The following is a 19,147-nucleotide window of genomic DNA, read 5'->3' as shown; positions in this document are numbered from 1 at the left end:
CTTAAACATTTAGTAGAATAATTTTAAATATGAAAGATACCTCAGATTTCAAATGCTATAATGTTCAATTTTTTTACCGTAATGTTTGACTTTTTCACCTGGATTCCTTTGTCCAGTTTTTTATGAAATCCAGTATTAATAAAAATAGATAAATCCTGGCAAGATTTCTCCCTTTCTTTTCCCCGCCCCCCATACACCCACTCTCCAGATATTCCTGCAGTTCTTGGGGACATTTTACTGTGGTTGGGTTTGATAACATGAAAAAGTGAGCACAGAAAGGTTCATGGAGATAAGAAAAGAAACTAGGTCTCCTGATTCCTGTTTCAGTAAATTATCAGTGCTAGAATATTTCCAGTTTGGAAATATTGACTACTTCCAGCTGGCTAGGATATATCATAGGGAAAAAGGAGCAGTGGGATATAAGGCTGGGAAGCTGAAATGGGATCCCTCTCGTGCAAACCTGGCTGCCAGGCCGAGTTATTTGTATGTAACCAGAAAGGAAGGCTGAGTCAAGGTTGCTATGATTCACTGAGTTACGCCTAAGGAAGACGAGCCTGGCAGCAGTGAGCAGGAGGTGCTGGAGACCAGTCAGGTGGCATCAAGGAGCCCAGGCCAGAACCAGTGGCAGAAAAAATACAGGGATGACAGTGACTGAAGTTGAGGGGATGGAGCTTACTGGTTAGAAAATGGAAGAAAGATGAAGAACAATTTTTGCTCCAAAGTCTTCCATAAGAGACTAGGTAAGAGTGTGGGTGCCGCGCTGCCCACAAAGCTTTCTGTGTCTAGAATAAATAGCCAGCGAGAGCGAGTGTGCAGAATTGGCCCAAAGTGGAATGACCAGCCAGCGAGAGCGAGTGTGCAGAATTGGGCCAAAGTGGAATGACCAGCCAGCGAGAGCGAGTGTGCAGAATTGGGCCAAAGTGGAATGACCAGCCAGCGAAAGCGAGTGTGCAGAATTGGCCCAAAGTGGAATGACCAGCCAGCGAGAGCGAGTGTGCAGAATTGGCCCAAAGTGGAATGACCAGCCAGCGAGAGCGAGTGTGCAGAATTGGCCCAAAGTGGAATGACCAGCCAGCGAGAGCGAGTGTGCAGAATTGGCCCAAAGTGGAATGACCAGCCAGCGAGAGCGAGTGTGCAGAATTGACCCAAGGTAGGAACAGCTGCTATGGGAGCAAAACTTCTGCAACGCACTGCAGGCTCCAAACGAGAGCCGGGCTCCTTCTGCTGACTCTCATGCTCCATCAGGGTCTGGGGCGGACACACTAGCCAATCATAAAGGTCTGATCCAATGTCCCAGAAAGCAGAAGGTATTTTCCCTCAAGTGTATAGATACTGATGAAAGTAAATATATATATATATATACTGTAGCAACCCCGAGTGCCTGTTCAAATGCCTTGCAACCTATATCAATATCTGGCATCATCTCTGTTGATGATGTTCCAAATATTCTGGGATGTAAAGTGCACTGAGAGACTTTTGGGCACAGGTTAAAAGAAATCTTTATTTAATAATATATTTAACATTATGCCATTTATGGTCATTATAAGCTTCACCACACAATTTCTTTGTTTTCATTTCATTAACTCTAACGTAGTAACAATCGCCGATTTTGCTGTGGTCACTTACAACCAAAAGCTGTTATCTGTCAGGAAATATCTTCCCATAGCTGCAAAATAATATGCTACAAAACTTGTGGTTGTCTTCCAGACAGACAAACAGTGTAGGCCCTTTTCTCAACCACATGGCAAGAAGGAAATCTGGGGTACAACGTATATCCCATGTGGTCTGGCATATTAGTCTGTATGATATAGGAATGTAGTAATATGTTGTTTTTGTTCATTCAGAAAAAGGAAAGAAATGTGGTAGGCAAATGTACTCTGAAAATGCTTTTGTAATAACAGCTCTAGCAGATAAGTTCCCTATGTTCTTCTAGAATCTTTATCCCTGACCCAGCACCTAGTCCAAAGACGTGCTTACGGTAGGTGCTCAATAAACACTTGCATTTTGGTTGCCTTTGTTGAACAGAGAGACATTATACTCTGCCTGTAAACGATGCAGATTTTGCTCATGTAGAACAGACTATTATGTAATGAAACTAGAAAGAGTGAACAGCATTGAATGATCTTATCTTCTGCCTCCAGCACACTGTGCATTGCCTCTAGCACACTGTACACTCAGCACGGCGCCTTCACTGCCACTTTCTTACTTATGGCCCATGCACACGCAGACACACACAGATACCTTACCTTTGTCACAGTTCTCTTCATCACTGCCATCCACACAGTCGTGAACTCCATCGCACAGCCATCTAATTGGAACACAGTGGGCTTTATTTCTGCATCGAAACTGATCTTCCTTACATTCAGTCACACAGTCCATCTGTTCCAACACAAATGGGCACTGTCGTTTTTATTCAGGATGATATACGGTCACAGGCAAAATGAACATGCCGCTGACACCACTGCAGATTTATTACATGGTGAGCTTTTTAATTTTGATCTAATGAATATAACCTCTACGGATGACAATGGGGTTTAGTATGTGGACAGCATTAAAATTCAGGTACTGAAATTATTGTAGTCAGTGTACTTGTCCCAGCATTTTAGACAGATAAGAGTTAAGATTCTATTTCCTCTATTTTTATTACATTTGCTCTCCTGAATCTAATTCATGCAATTCAGAGATTTTAATCAAATGATAGATTTTTACCTCATCTGAACCATCAGCACAATCATATTCGCCATTACATTTCAAAGACGCTGAAATACATCCTCTGCTGGCACATATGTACTCACTTGACGAGCAAGTAGGAGACGCTGAACATAATTATAAAGTTAAGATTTAGATTCAGTTAAAAGAATGACTGGTTTCATAGCAAAAACATACATAGCCATATAAAATTCATAGACAGTAACAAAAACAGTTCATATTATTTAAACTATATTCAGCATTGATATTAAATGTTCTTTTAGAATGTGCTTTACAGTATTACAGTATTGTATTAAATAAACCTCAATAACATAATAGCCTGTTCAACAAGTATTCAACTCACTAAAGACAGAAAAAATAACACCCACCTCTATATTGCTTATCCCTTTGATTTTGAATAGTTAAAAATTTTTAATATAATTTTAAATTAAATTATTTATAGGATAAAAGCCTCGCATTATTTTCAAAACTGTAATAGGATTTAGTGATCCCTGAGAATGTCAATTCACATATATATTGTATGAAGCTAAAAGTGGAAATCTTGGCCTGTTCTCACAGACAGTGTGATATCTCTTTGATTATGTTGACACAAATGTCATATTTGCATAAGTTATAAGAAGTATTTTTGTTTTGGGGTTTTGAACACACACATATTTATACTTGAGAGTCTATAAACTTTGAAGTGTCCCTTTATGATAAAGAAAATAAAAATAACAAACGGATAAATAAGTTATTACCAGTACCAAACCCGATTAATTGACATCGGGATTGTGACAGCTGTCTTTGCGTGTGGCTTTGGGTTTGCTTGCCTCAAACCTCTGGGGTCCTTAGCCTTATACTGGACCACTAGGTAGCCAAATGTACTTACACAGTGACTTTGTGGTCTGCATCGAATATCCCAAGAATGCTAAAAAGCTTTTTCCTTATGTTTTAATTTATTTTAATTGACAATGGTTACCTAGGGATTTGTATTATTAAGGAGTCTGAGAACATGTGTGGGTTCAGTAAAAAAACAATGTGATCAATTAAGCTATAGACCATGGGTGTGGTACTGGGACACAGTAACGTGTGTCTCATATCTGCTACTCCTACCTAGTCTCTCAAAGCAATGCTTTCATAGTTATACAGAGATTACAGTAAACTTTCCCTAGTATATCTTTTGAGAAGATAACATTTTTTAAATAGCTAGTATAAAAATTGTTTTGATAAGCATACTTATAAAGCCATTTTTAAGAAATAGAAATGCATAAATTGGGTATATTTTTTTCTATGGTTTGCTGCCTAATTTTGTTTTGATTTTGGACCACGATGTAAATATCAATAATACACTTGTGCTTTTTCTCAGTTGGTATCATGTTGAAATTGCTATATTCTGTTTCATAACCTTAATTACCATTGTTGAATACCTGATTTTTACCATAGTTACAGTTTCAACATATTTCATTTTGTTGTCTTGGAAAAAAACAATCTCAAATGGCATGGAAAGATATAGAAACCAGAAAATCAAATTTTGGGGAGTAATGCTTGGATCTCAAGCATAGTAACAATCTTACGTGCTGAAACAATTACAAAACATAGGAAGGGCACCAATAAATCTATGTACGGATATTTCATATTATTTCTAGAAGACAGAAACCTGTGCATGAATTTGCCTCTATTTTTTGCATATCATTGTTCAAACTTAAATTCCATCAAACTGGAATATCAGCTAAATTTAATATCATCAGCATCATTTTACCTGGGTCACAGTTCTTCTCATCTTCTCCATATTTACAGTCTTCATGACCATCGCAGGTCCATTTTGCTGATATACACTGACCATTGGAACATCGGAACTGATCTCTGGAACAGCTCGTTTCACAATTTCTCTGTCAAAAACAACAGATGTAATTAAAATAAAATTATTAAACGAATGTAACCCAAGACAACTAAACCCTTATGCGTAGAAACCTAGAAGTATAGAAGCCAAGTACAAGAATCTCAAATGGTGCTGTGTAAGCCCAGTGTTACGTAACTATAACCATTTTCCATTTTCATTTGTCTCTGTGAGTGAGTAAAACAGACAAAACCCAAACATAAGTGCCATGGCTCCATCATCCTAATTCAGCCGCTTTGAGCGGGCCATTCTTCTGTACACAGTTATGGGGTAATGTCATTTCAATAACTGTACAAGTGAGTGAAGATGTGTGTGTGTGGAGGAAGGTTAACCAACTATTCCTAAGCACACCCAGTTCATTGGGGGGGGGGGGTGGGGGGGATGGCATGTGAAACAACAGGAGCTTAAAGCAGACCTGTTGTCCCAGCAAATCTTCCCTGGCCTTCTTTCTTCCCATCTCGCTTCCCCCGTACCTGTCCTTTTGAAGCTTGGCTTGCTGTTCATAATCCTCTCTCCCAACAACTGTTTGTAAGGTTAACTGAGAAATGAACTGTCACAATTGTCATTTCTGTTAGCTCACATATAGCTTTTATTTCTATGTCAAACAAGATAGTGTATATAGCTTTGGGGGCCTTTCAATCCTTTATATGTGATCAATGAAAGGGATCCATTAGAAATGTATCTTCCTTGGGGGCTGCCATCCTGGTTGAAATGGCATGCTGCAGTGAAGGGCCTTGCTGGGATTGTGATTTTTTATTATTAAGGAATTTCTATTCTTGCCAAAATGTACCTGTCTGCCCCTTCTCCAAAAGGTGTGACATTCTCACAGCTTGCAAAATATTCAGTGAATAAAACATATTGATCTATGACTCCCTGTTTCCTCTTAGTTTTACCCTCATGTGAGGACCAAGAGTTTACTTTCTACATTCCTGTAATTTTCCCTTCGTTGACTGTAGTTGAATAGACCACCTGCTAAATAACTTTTCTTCTTTCTTTCCTTTCTTCTTCCCTTCTTTTTCTCGGTATTGAGTTTACCCTTTACCAGAGTGTTTCGTAAATAAGAATACAAAGAAAAATATATTATAATATGATGTATTATACTGGATGAAGAGGCCAGCTATTGTATATATTTTTTAAATTTGTTTTTTAATCTCTATTGTTGAGTGTATTACAGATGTCCCCCCCACTGCCCTCCTCCACCCAGTTCCTGCCTCACCCCAGGCCTTCACCACCCTACTGTCTGTGTCTGTGGGCAATGCATACATGCACATGAGTTCTTGGGTTAATATCTTCCAACTACTACATTTTAAAGTCACTTAAAAAATTATTCTCTATGTATGACACTAATTTGATATACAATTACGTTGATTCCAGTTTTTAGTTTATTTTGTATTGTTTTGCCTAGACATTAACAAACTAATTGTACTATCAGTTCACATTCATACAAATTTATCCTCAAATCTCTCCTTTGTTCCTAATATAAAAGTTCCCTATATGTAATTCTGTTTTCTCACCATTTGTTCAGTTCACCTTTTTTTTTTTTTGGGTCAACACGACCTGTCACTTTAGATTTTAAAAATAAGATAGAAATCAATTTCCTAAAGAGTTAGCCACCTCATTACAAAAAGCCTAGGCTCAATGTCTGTAAATGTAGAGAAAGACCACCTTTAAGAGAATACATTTGATTCTCCTGAGGCATTATCACGAACATATCTGCCTATCTGCCTAAAGGAGATATATTCAGCCATCAAAGAATTATGTCCATGAACTTATGACAGGAGAGACATTATGTTAATAGGGGGTACCTACTTTAACATGAATAAGACTTTTGAAAAAGAAGTGTTTGATTCTGTACATGTGCCTTGGACAGCTACTCAATAACATGCAAGATTAAATCATAAGCCTTAAGCAATACAGTGACTCTGCTTGATGTTTCACAGATTAAACAGGGCTTGTGGGAAATATTTTTAAGAGAAAACAAAACATTTTCATGGTATGAATGAATTTATGTGAAATGTGTTTTCCTGACTAGGGAACGTATAATATAGTTTTTGAATAAATAGATACTAAATAAATATGGAGCTGAGCAATGTAAGAATTTAACTGTCATGTAGATTTTTTTTAAATTTTGTTTTGACTTATTTTATTGGATATCCCATGAATAGAAATAGTATTTTTTAACTTCTCCTGAGAAACTTTTGCAGCTTCAAGGTTTAGGTTTTCTGGCCTTCGGCAGAGAAGTTACAGCCATTGGTTTCCAAAATCCAGGCCTCTGAATGTGATTAGAGGGATTTTTCAAGATAGTGAGATATTACAGAATTGTGTGGTTCTGATAAGTAAAAATGCCTGAAGTCTGGTACAAACAGTTTGTGTGGGTTCTATAAGTAGTAAAGACCTGTGGTTTCTCCCAAAGAGGCAGGAACTCAGTGGATACTTCATGAAGTTGAACTTAGAGCCCCCTGGAAGATTGTCTCTGGTCAAGACTACAGACAGTGGGAGGACCTTCACGACGGGTAAGTACACACACATGTCAACCAAAGCAGCACAGCTCTAGGGAGTCACTGTCCTCCAGAAGGAGCCCTGGTGGCCAATTTTCCTTCATCTCTGACTGGGTTTGATTGCACAAGTTCTGTGTTGCAGATATTAACAGGGAAAATCAGTAACAGAGAAAACCATGAGAAATGCCTATCGCTGAATTTCTCCCTGGTATTGAAAAGCGAGGGCTTTGGGTCATTTTCAATTTGATTGGGAAAAAATATAACCACATGTCATGTGTTATTTTTTAAAGCATCACAAAATAATTAAGAGCTTAAATACAAATACACAGATTCATAAATAATGAATTGAGTGAAGTATCATAAATGTTAAACATTTTAAGTTTACAGAATTTTCCAGAGCATTTTTAAACTTTTCCACTGAAGCTGTGTGTACACAGGCCTTATTATAAATGGATTGTGATTCATCATCTAAGCAAAGCTGAACCTGTGGTTTCATGAAAATTGATGACCCGCATCGACGATGTCTTTGAGACTATATCTATTGAAGGAAGAGACTGGGGAGAAGAAACTGTTTAAAATGCATAAAATATTAGTCCTGCCTATAAATACTGCTGCGAATTTATGAACATATTCACAGATGGCAAGGGCAGCAGCTATAGGGAGTAAGGTTTCCAAACATCCTATTCCCAGCCTGGCCATTCACCACTTGAGGCAAAACAGACTATAAAATTAACTGTCAATAGCAGCCCAAGCGCTATTCCCTGTGCTGGGTGTGTGCAGCACTGAGCTTAGATATAATACTTATCTTAGAGTGTCAGGAGCAAAGTGCATTGCAGAGCTGTCCTTGTCGCACTCACTGGGTTAAACAATAATAGTTATAATAAATATAATAAAATTCTTCTAATAAAATGCTTTAGCTTTAGTTGCCTACCTCGTCAGAGCCATCTGCACAGTCAAAATCTCCATCACACCAAAACCTTGAAGAAACGCAGTCCCCATTGGCACAAAGAAAATCTTTCAATGTGCAGGTCTGTGGCTCTGGGAACAAAAATAATAGCACAGGGTTATTCTTTTATATGCAGCTGCATTTTAAAAATTTACATAACATACACCATGATGTAGCATTAATAACAAAAGTGGTTAGCCAAGCGGAACTAATAAATGGCTTAGGAAAAATGTTTCATGAGGCATCTATGGTACATAATATAATGATCTTTCAAATTTATTTTTTAAATCATGAATAGAAAGTGGCATTACAGAAACAAATAGAAAAAAGACAAAAGATAAATAGCCCATTGTTTAATAAAAATACAGCTGCAAAGTAAAATAAAAGGCATAAAAATCTACATAGTGTAGTAGAACAGTGATCTTTTCCAGTTGTTGGAATTCTAAGTCATTTTATATATTTACTCTGTGTAAGTCATTCTGTGATGCTGTGTACTCATGGGGCTGTTTACTAAATGAGTACTGAGTCTAGCCTTGGTCCTTGATTTTTTACTATATAGTGTAATTACTTTCTACTCTAATTTTGTCCCCAGAAACTCCAGAGCCCATAGAATAAGACGGGTACATGGGGATATTATTGGACCTGACTGGTGGGTAGAGGTTGAAGAGGCAGAAGGAGGTTTTGTCGTTTTTGAAAACTGCCTATTTGTTTATATAATTGTTTGCTTATTTGGAATAATTTTCCAGTTATTGATTTAACTATGTTTTACCATACTCCACAAAGAACATAAGCCAAATAATATGACTTGCTATCTGGGTTAACTCCCAAGTGGAATGTATGTCATCTGGACAACAAAATAGTATTTCAGAAATTTGCTCCTGTAAGTAATCTCTTCCTTGGTTTTATTCTCTAAACAGAACTGATACCTGGTGTGATGAAAAACGTTTTCTCTACCGATTAACCGTGTTTACAGCTGTCTTATACACAATAATATTCTTATTTGGGTGAGGGAGGAATAGGTCACTGGAATTACTTTTAGGGAACATCCATATGAAGCCCAATTTCCTACATAAAGGATGAATAACAGCTTGCATTTGAATATCGCTCTACAGAACACTGGGTTTCTAGACACAGGGTAACATCTTGAATATTTGGTATCATGGAGGCTCCTGCATTTCTACATAGAGATCCCTGCTGAGAACACTGGGGGAACTGTGGCAAATGGAATATATCTCAGAGCATTTTGTTCTGCTCTGGGACTTTATTTAAAAATGTGAAATGCAGGCTATAGAATAAGACAAGCTGCTATTTCATAGAATAGAAAAAAAAAAGCCACTAACTGAAGGATCCCCTTTCGTGTCTCAATCTTCCTTTGGGAGCATAACAATAGCAGTTTCTTTCTTTTGTTTTTGGCTTATGTTTACATATATTATGCTTTAATCTTAGAAAGCAACTCTGTTAGTACTAGTATTATTAATTATAACAATAATAATTATTACCAGCTGCTTGAATTAACCTTAACTACTCTATAAGGTAGTCTTATTATTGGACCCTCTTTTGATGAGTAAATTGAGGCACAGAGGAGATTAGGAATTTACTCCAAATCAACCAGTACGCAGAAGAGCTATTATTGAATTTCAACCTGATACCAGGGCCTGTATTTCTTTGTTAGGTCATATTTTTGCATCCTATACTACTGGGGAAGTAATGACTGCTTACAGATTACAGAGATTAACATTAAATCCCTGAGAATTCAAGTTACTTGTCCAAGGCACATAGCTAGCAATGTCCAGGAATTTGGACTTGATAACAATAAAAGAGAACCCTGTTTCTCTTATCACCCTTCCATATGAATCCATTTTACCCCCTTTTGTACAGACTGGTCGTGACCTTTGATACTAAAGAATGCAAAAACATACAGCCTCATAAAAAGAGCTACAAAAGCCACCTTGCACAAAATTCAAAGAACTAAGTTCACAAGTTAAAAGTGACTTTCAAAGCCATATTTTCAGTGGCAGAGCAGAAAGGTTTACAGACTCTAATTTCTCCACTGCTTATATTATCGTAAACTCTTGGTGGTAAGTTATAGGAATGTGAGTGTAAGCATCTGAGGATAATTCTTAGAATACAATGAGTAAAACTGACATGCTATGCAAATCATCTTCTGATATAAATTCAATATGAAAGTACTAGAAATCCAAATCAGGCAGGCAGCTTTTCTCTCTATATAAATCTTAATCTAGTTGATCAAATTATCTGGCATTTTTAAATTCATTGAATTGCTAGTTCCCAATAAAGATATGAAGAAATTTTTTTGTACATCAATTACTTAGAAGGGATACATGCCACATATATTCGCTGCTGATAAAAACAGTATGGATGTAGAGATTTTTCAGTTACTTCCAAACCTTTGATCTAGATTATGAAATAGTTTCAATAACAATAAGTTTGTCTTGTTTTTAAGAGTAGAAATCATTACTGAAGCAAAGCGTACCTGTTGAAAATGTAACAAGGGAAATGGTCAGTACATGATGATAAAGTAAAATAGACTAATTATCCCATGTAAATATAGAAAGTAGGAAGCATGTTAAATTTAAAACATAATTGGCAGTTAATAACTCCACTAATATTTAAACTCTTCTCACATCTATGCTTTGAGCGTTTCCAATACAGTTGTAAAAAAGTAAATTCATTAAATCAGATTCATAAACAAAGAAGTCCAAAAACGACTTTAAAAATACTTTACTAATTTGAAAAATCTACATCTTTAAGTTTATACATCAGATTATATTGGCTTTCTTAGTTAAAGAAAAAGGGTAAATTGCAACAAATAATAAAAATAAAAATGCAAAGTCAAGGTAACAAATATTTTTGGCTCTTGGACTAAATAAGTAATGATCAGTGAGGGAAAATGAGAAGTGAAGAGGAATGAAATGGACCATACTGCTGATGTTCTTTTCATGTTTTTTTAAAAAAGAAGTGTTTTAACCTTATTTGGATTGAATGGAAATGAGTAGCGATGAGTTTTTGGGGGGCTAAAATATCAACAACACAGTCATTAAAACAAAAGGGTTATTTAGCATAATTGTAAAATTTTTGTATTTCCATATGCTTTTTTCTTATGTCTCTTGTTAGCTTATATTTGATTGTTTTTTCTTGTTTTACTGTTATTGAAATGTGTCTGTTGTCTATTTGATGCATTTGCTCTGCTAAGAGTGTACAAACTTAGTTAAACAAATACGGGTCTATCCCTTAAGAATGCATGCAGTTCGGTAGGAACAGAGAGACAGATATAAAGACAAAGACATCTGTACAGGCATCAAATACATAAATGAAATATTCTGCAAAAAATAAAAATAATTAGTAATGCTATAAATGTGTCGGGCGCTGTGTTAGGCTCTGGGACCTAGCCCTACTCCCCAGACCATCTCCAGATACTTAAATAGGAACTTAAGATAAATGTGATAAGGAAATGAAGCAATGGGATGCAACTAAGTGTTGGGTGGCAGATTGTCATTATGTAAAGAAATATTGCCGTTGTTGTTGAACTATACGGCTGATTTGCTCTCTCTGTTAAGTGTATTTCACTACTTAATATTAGCCCACAGTAACTGCCAATTGTGAAACAAAACACAAACCATTGACTAGGGACATTTATAAAAGATGATAACATACCCTTTTGAGTATTTTGTTGCCATATATATATACATATATATATATATATATATAAAATTATACACATCATTGTGTGATATATAGTTACAATTAAAATATATAGTAATTATATGTATATTTCTACAACAATTTTATTGTAATTGTACATATAAAATTATAATAGTTTCAGTGGATAATAAGAAATCAGAAATAGCTTCACAGCATTTTAATACAGCAACAGAATTGTTTCCAAGCCTGGCTTCCCCGTGACCAAGCTCTTGGCGCCCCTAGGAATATATTGCATCTTTTCTACTCTTCCTAGGCCCAGCTTCTATGTAGAGCTGCTGACATTTTCAACCTTGAAACCTTCTGGTTCCTTCTGGCCTGTTCACGACGATATCTTCAACCGCCTTTTCCCTAGAGCCTTTGATCCTGCTACTACATATTCTTACATATCCCACATGTCCACGTGGCTGCTTCCTTTCCTCCCATGTCGCTCTCCAATACGCTTCACTCTTGTTCACTGTCATCTCCCCTCCGAACGTCCCCCCACGTTACGTGTCTTAGGCCACAAGCGCAAAACCAACAGCAACGACAAGAGTCGCGCGCGAGGGGGGGTTTATGTCGCAGGGCTTGGTGTTACAGCTGCTCCCCTGGTTTTTTCTTAAAGACTCTGTGGCCGCAATGATTTACCACGAAGTGTTCATGGGGACCAGTGAGAGGCAGTGCTCCTTCCTCTCGTTTTCTTGCATCAAAGGCTGACGTTTCGAGTTCAGCAAAATGCTACTGAGCCCCAGGAAGCCCCCAGCCCAGGAGCGGCCTATCCCAACCCTTCGCTCCTCTGTCCGCACTGTGTCAGGAAGCTGCCAGCTCCCGCAGTTTCCGTGGCCACCCGAACAGAGGCTTCCAACGCGTGAATCTCCAGCACTGCCTTCTCCTTGCCCTCCCTGGCTCCCAGTACCCTCAGTCATAGGGCAGCTCCCCTCAGGTATCTCACAGGTAGTTAACACTAAATGTATCTCAAACTAAGTAGTGGTCTGTTATTTAAGCTCTGAAATACAAATATATTAAATAGAAAGTATATACGTAATTCTTTCTGCATTTACTCTTCTTTTTCTACCAACTTTACCCCATTAGATTTTTATATCACTGGACAGATTCTGAGAACTTGCCATTTAAAGGTTTTTGAAAATCACTGATTAAAGGAATCCAGAACACTAATGACTCTGTAATGTGTTTTACCTTTCCAAAGACTGTGACCCATTGGGAGATATCTGTGTGTAGACGGAACAATAAATGTTTCTGTGTTCAGAGTATTCCATAAACATAATGATACAGAGATTTCATATTTAATGTACCTGATACACAAACACTAGTCAGATTAAGTTTTGGAAGCTATTCAAAAGATTAGTTGATATTTTGCAAACTGAATATCTTACTGGTTTATTACGGCTATGACTCGGTTAACTGTACGCTTTTATATAATAAAACATTATGCTTTAACATAAGAATTCCTATTTTATTTCCTGTGTCTTGGGAAATGAATGCTTTTAGTCCAGTTTATAAAAGTAAGCATTATTGTTATCATCAAATCCTTTTTGTAAGTAGTAGAATATAAATATTTAATAAATGGAATTTAATTATCTTATTTTAAGCATGATTATGTATTTTTCTTTGTTTAAACAGCAGTGTAAGAAAGTACCAGTGAGAAATATATTTAGAAATTAATGCTAGATTATAGGAATACAGTCACCATTTTACATACCCCCATACTTTTGAGAAAATAAATTTGTTGGGTTATTATTATTATTTTTTTATTAGATAAAAATGCAGGAGGCAGGTAATGATAATAGTGTTATTCTATTTTCACAGAAGAGTATCCTGAATAAATATGGTGTTCACCACTCCGGAGAGAATAAATAATATTTCACTGAAAGAAGCTCATGGGTGAATTTGCGGTGTAAAAAGAATTTGAGACTGAAATGAAATGAATACCATCCGCTAAAGAATATGTTTTGTGCCATCTCCGTATCATCCAGCTCTTTGTATGAGCTTGCATCAGGGGTTTCCTTCATTGCATGCTAATAGGTTGCATTAAACCTCATGATACTTTCATACCAATTCTGATAACTATAAGAAAATAACTCTCAGGATGAACGTTTCAATAATTCTACCATTTGAGATTCAGGTCAATTTAGTCTGAATATTCTTGTCCAAATGTGAATATATGTATAAAAATGTGAGCTGCAGGACAGCTAGGTTCATATTCAGACCTAAACCGAACTAAAATTGCTGTCTTGCATGTTGAATAGGCTGTCAGCTCTCGACATTCTCAAGAAAGTGTTACTTACTACAGTTTTCTTCATCTGAATTATCACTGCAGTCATTCTGGCTATCACACCGCCAGTGATCTGGAATACAATTGTTGTTTTTACACTGGAATTCATGAGGTCCACACGTTTTTTTATCTGTAATAGAAAGAACCAGAGTTTTCACTGTTGACTTCCATGAAAACCTTCCTCACAGTATCCTCACTGTCAGGCCAACTTCGGGGCATATGACATTTCCTCAGGCCTTGATTAAATTACTGAGAAGCATTCCCTAGGAAAATTGAAAGCACACACTGAATAAAATTCATCTTTCTGTCTTGTTTTATGTTGTTATAGGTCATGTTTTCATCACAACATAATTACAAAGCAATTGTTTAGACCACCCATGCAAACTTAACACAGATCATCAATTAATTTAAAAAATCAAAATTATTCAATACGTTCCATCTCTTTAGAACACTCCCTCCCTATGCCACCTTCTATTTGTGCTATAAAGCAGCAAAAAGAAGTGGTTATCAATCAGACGCTGAACTTGTCATCCTGTCTTTCTCCCTAAGGAGCTCTTATTCATAATCTGCCTATAGTCAGCTGCTCTAAATTCATAAATCATAACAGTGCATAATGTGTCCAGACCTTGAAAATTAATAAAGTACCATCTCACCAGAACCTCTAAACAACCTCAGTGAGTACCAAGAGAGTATTAACTAGGTCTTCGCTTTACAAATGACAAAACAGAGACTCTTAGAAGTTTATGAACTTGATGAATTTTCACTACCATCAAATAGCACAGCCTATATACAAACATATATGCTTTTATTCCTGATTTACTGCTTTTTACAACAAATCTATGTCCATATGAGCCAGCTCTAGAATGCATGTAATAAGAATGTATTTAATGTTTAGGTCACATATTTTTAAAATTTCTTTGAGTAATATTTAATTGTATATAGTCTAAAACAGTGCTTCTTGAACTTTAATGTGAATACTTATAAACCACTTGGGAATTTTGCTAAAATAGAGATTGTGATTGAGTATATTGGATTTCTAACAAGCTCTCCAGTGATGACATTGTTCTTGGTCTATGAAACACACTGAGTAGCAAGGGTCTAAAGCATCAAGATGATATAAGTTCAATAACATAAAAATGATTAAGTTATCATGTCAATATACTATTTAGGACACATTTATTTCCCTTTCATATACTAGATACACTCCTTATTCTCAGCCATATTAGAGAAAAACAGTGAAGTGTTTAAGAACTTACACCAGTGAAATAAATGAACTAAAGGGGAAGACAAGCTTTCCGGTGATGTTTGCTATGCTCTACTTCAAATCGCATTATAAAATTCAGATCAAATAGGTTTATAAAAGAAAAAGTGATTTAGGTATACATATGAAAATTATATAATGAACATCTACTGAGAATTCAGCCTATGTCCTAGCTAAGCATCTTCATAATCATGATCACACTCAATCTTTACAACATCCCTAAGAAGTATTATTACACTCATTTAAGTACATGGGAAACATAAGTCTCAGAGTTTAAGTTACTTCTCCAATCTTACAAGGCTATTAACTGGCAAAGGAGGACTCTATATCCAGATCCCACTGCAGAAACATTTTACATTTCTGCAGAAATTCTCATGATAGACTTCAAATGCATTTTTCTACTAAATAGAGAGGTGATCGATAAGTAGGTAGATAGGCAGGTAGGTAGGTAGATAGGTGATAGATGATAGAGAGATGATAGATAGATAGGTAGGTGATGATAGATTAGATAGATAGATAGATGATAGATATAGATAGATAGAGATAGATAGATGATGATAGATAGATAGATAGATGATGATAGATGATAGATAGATACATGATAGATAGATGATAAATAGATGATAGATAGATAGATAGATAGATAGATAGATAGATAGATAGATAGATAGAGATAGATAGATAGATAGATGATAGATGATAGATAGATGATAGATGATAGATAGATAGATAGATAGATAGATGATAGATATAGATAGATGATAGAGATAGATAGATGATAGATAGATGATAGATAGATATAGATAGATAGATGATAGATAGATATAGATAGATAGATGATAGATAGATGATAGATAGATACCCCCATATTTCCCTCTACTTCCCTTTATGCTCCCTTCCTTTCTTCCTTCACGCCTGCCTGTGTGCTAATGATTACTCAGAATTGAATGTGTGTCACTGTGCTGAGTGCTGTGTTTTGTAATATTTCCTTTTTGCCTGTGTCATACCTTTTAGATTTTAAAATTGGCTTAAAACCTGCAGAATTTCTAATGTAGCATTCTACGTATCTCAGGCAATCAAGAACTGTGTTAAGGTGGTTGGAATTTAAACATGACTGTTAAAAATGTGGGGTTTGGTACTAAACTATTTAAATGGTTATTTCATTTTAGCAATTAAAGCAAACACCTCTGTATCTGCTACTCTTTATGACATTAGTTCATGTATTCCTTGTCGTGTTGCTTGCATTATTATTATTATTATTATTACTATTACTTTAAATATGTTTTTTATTGATTTTAGAGAGAGAGGAAAGGAGAGAGATAGAGAGATAGAAACATCGATAAGAGTCAAGCATCCATCGGCTGCCTCCTGCACAACCCTTACTAGGGATCAAACCCACAACCTGGGAATGTGCCCTGACTGGGAATCGAGCAGGTGACCTTTAGGTGCACGGGATGACACTCAACCGAGCCACACTGGCCAGGGCTGCTTGCATTATTTTTAAATATTGTTTTAAAATTTCAGAATATATAATGTAAGGAAAATCAAATGGGATAAGACAAGATCATGTGACCTAGTGTTACAACACTAGGAATTCCCTATGACTCCAAAGGTTAACAATTGGTACTACGAGTACAATCCATGTTTTTGAGTTTTGTCCCATAAATCCTATTTGTATTTTTTCTGTTTAAACATTTTTTCATATTTTGTGTTGAAAGTGATCTGCATTTATTTCTTAACAAGAACAAGTTACAGTTCATTTCTAAGGTGTTCATTTGGGGCATTCAGAAACAGTAACATGGAAAAGGTTAATTGACTTATGTAAGGTTATTCAGATTTTATGTTTCCAAGTAATTTAATTTTTGAATCCATAGCATTGCATATTAAAATTACAAATGCAAACTATATAGACATGTTCTGTATTCAAAATATTTTTGAAGATATATATATAGAATATATACATATTTCTATGTATATAAATATTTTAATAAGAAAATGTATGAGCAAGGTCTAAAACTGTAGTTCTCAAATTGGCTCTATATTAAAATCACCTAAGGAATTTTAAAAATGCCTTGCCATCCATATGTCACATCAATAAAATCAAACTCTCTGGGGAGGAACCCAGACATCAGTATTTGTTAAAGCTAGCCTGGCAATTCCAATGAACAACCAAGATTGAAAGTCATTGGCCCATAAAACGAACTGCAGAACAGAACACATGTAATTCCACAGTATAATACCCTAGTGTAATTAATATAAACGGCTCATAATACGCAGAGTTTCTATTAATTCATATTGTTAAACAGCATTAGAAAAAGCATTATTACACGTTTGGTGTAATAAATACAGAGAGCACAAACAGAGCACGGTCACGCACCGTTTAATGGCGGGGGTTTGCTCGGAGGCTTGCTATCAGCCAGCTCTGTGACTCACGGCGTGCAGGCAGAGTGCACTCACACAAGCCTGGCCAGGAAAGCCTCCCACACACCTAGCTACACGGGGAAGGCCAGAGCCCCCACCCTGAAGCCCGTACAGCGTGTTGCTCTGCAAAACTCTGCAGGGTAAAATCAAGCACAAGAGAAACTGATGAATTAAGAGATGTGGTAAACGGGGATGTATGAGGCTGCTGCTGGCATCACATGGCACGCTGCTTTACAGCAGACTTTTTTTTGTAAGTAGAAAGAGCACACTTTACAATAATGGTTAAATATAATACGCTAGGACGGGCCTGTGTGGCTCAGTTGGCTGAGCGCCCCCCGTGGACCCAGAGCCTGCCGGCTCAGTCCCAGTGCAGCAGGGCGCACGCCTGGCTGCAGACTCGGCCCTCAGCAGGGAGCGTGCAGAGAGCAGCTGCCTGATGACTTTCTCTCACTGAGGTTTCTGTCTCTCTCTCCCTTTCGATAAAAACATATTTTTTAAAAAAGTATAATAAACACATGAACCATTAATGTAGTTTATTATCATCAAGTACTCCATGCTGTACATAATTGTGTGTGCTATACTTTCACACGACGGGCAGAGCAGTGTATTATTTTGCATGGGAATCACAACAAGCACCTGGGTAACGTGTGCACTATGACTTTATGAGGGCTTAGGATGTCACCAGGGGGCAGGAAGTTTTCAGTTCTATTATAATATTATGGGACTAACCACTGTATATGCGGTCTACCCTTGATTAAAACATCATTATGTGGCACATGACTATTTGAAAACTAGCTATTTTTGTTGATTATGCTTTCACATTAATTGTAGATACTAGAAAAAATTTGATGCTCCCAGTAAGGTGGGGCAAGGGCCTGGCAAAGTGTAAAACTCTATGTAGCACATGCTGCAATGCTTTTGGTGCTAGTATATGTGTGGATTTCTCAAAAGAGATAAAAAACACACCTGGTGACAGTGATGCTTTTGGAAGGAAGAACTGGGGTGGACTGAGAAATGGAGTAAAAGGGATTTCTGTTTCTCTTTATACCTAAAGGAATTCAAAGGAATCGACAAACTCCTAGAAGTAAAAGTGAATTTGGGAAGGACATAGGATTCAAGGTCAGTATATATGTTTAATTATATTTGTATATATTAGCAAAAACAAAAATAAAACTTAAAAAACCTTTTATAATGGTATTAATAAAATGACTAATACCTATGAACTAGTGAAATCTGCACAAGACTTCCATACTGAAAATGATAAAACATTGCTGACATTGAACAATGCTTAAGAAAATGCAGGTATATCATGTACATAGACTAGAAAACTCAGAATTGTTATAATTTTCTCTCAATTAAAATACAGAAATAATGCAAACCCTTTCAAAATTTCAGCAAATTATTTTTGAAGGAACAAGTTATTCTGAAATTATGTTGAAATGAA

At 36.4% G+C, this 19,147-nt stretch overlaps 1 protein-coding gene across 1 annotated transcript in view; it reads right to left on the bottom strand.

The window, feature by feature from the left end:
- Nucleotides 1–19,147, bottom strand: part of LRP1B (LDL receptor related protein 1B) — a 1,257,096-nt gene that overhangs the window by 121,399 nt on the left and 1,116,550 nt on the right. The window contains exons 66-70 of the mRNA XM_087819400.1: nt 14,035–14,151; nt 8,015–8,121; nt 4,448–4,577; nt 2,710–2,816; nt 2,247–2,379 (exon numbers count right to left, since the gene is read on the bottom strand). Coding sequence (XP_087675526.1) covers nt 2,247–2,379; nt 2,710–2,816; nt 4,448–4,577; nt 8,015–8,121; nt 14,035–14,151 — 594 coding nt within the window. The remainder of the gene's footprint in view (nt 1–2,246; nt 2,380–2,709; nt 2,817–4,447; nt 4,578–8,014; nt 8,122–14,034; nt 14,152–19,147) is intronic.

The sequence above is a fragment of the Miniopterus natalensis genome, chromosome 8, assembly GCF_054644295.1.
Source record: "Miniopterus natalensis isolate mMinNat1 chromosome 8, mMinNat1.hap1, whole genome shotgun sequence".
NCBI classification, from domain to species: domain Eukaryota; kingdom Metazoa; phylum Chordata; class Mammalia; order Chiroptera; family Miniopteridae; genus Miniopterus; species Miniopterus natalensis.
This window is presented reverse-complemented; position numbering and strand designations above follow the sequence as displayed.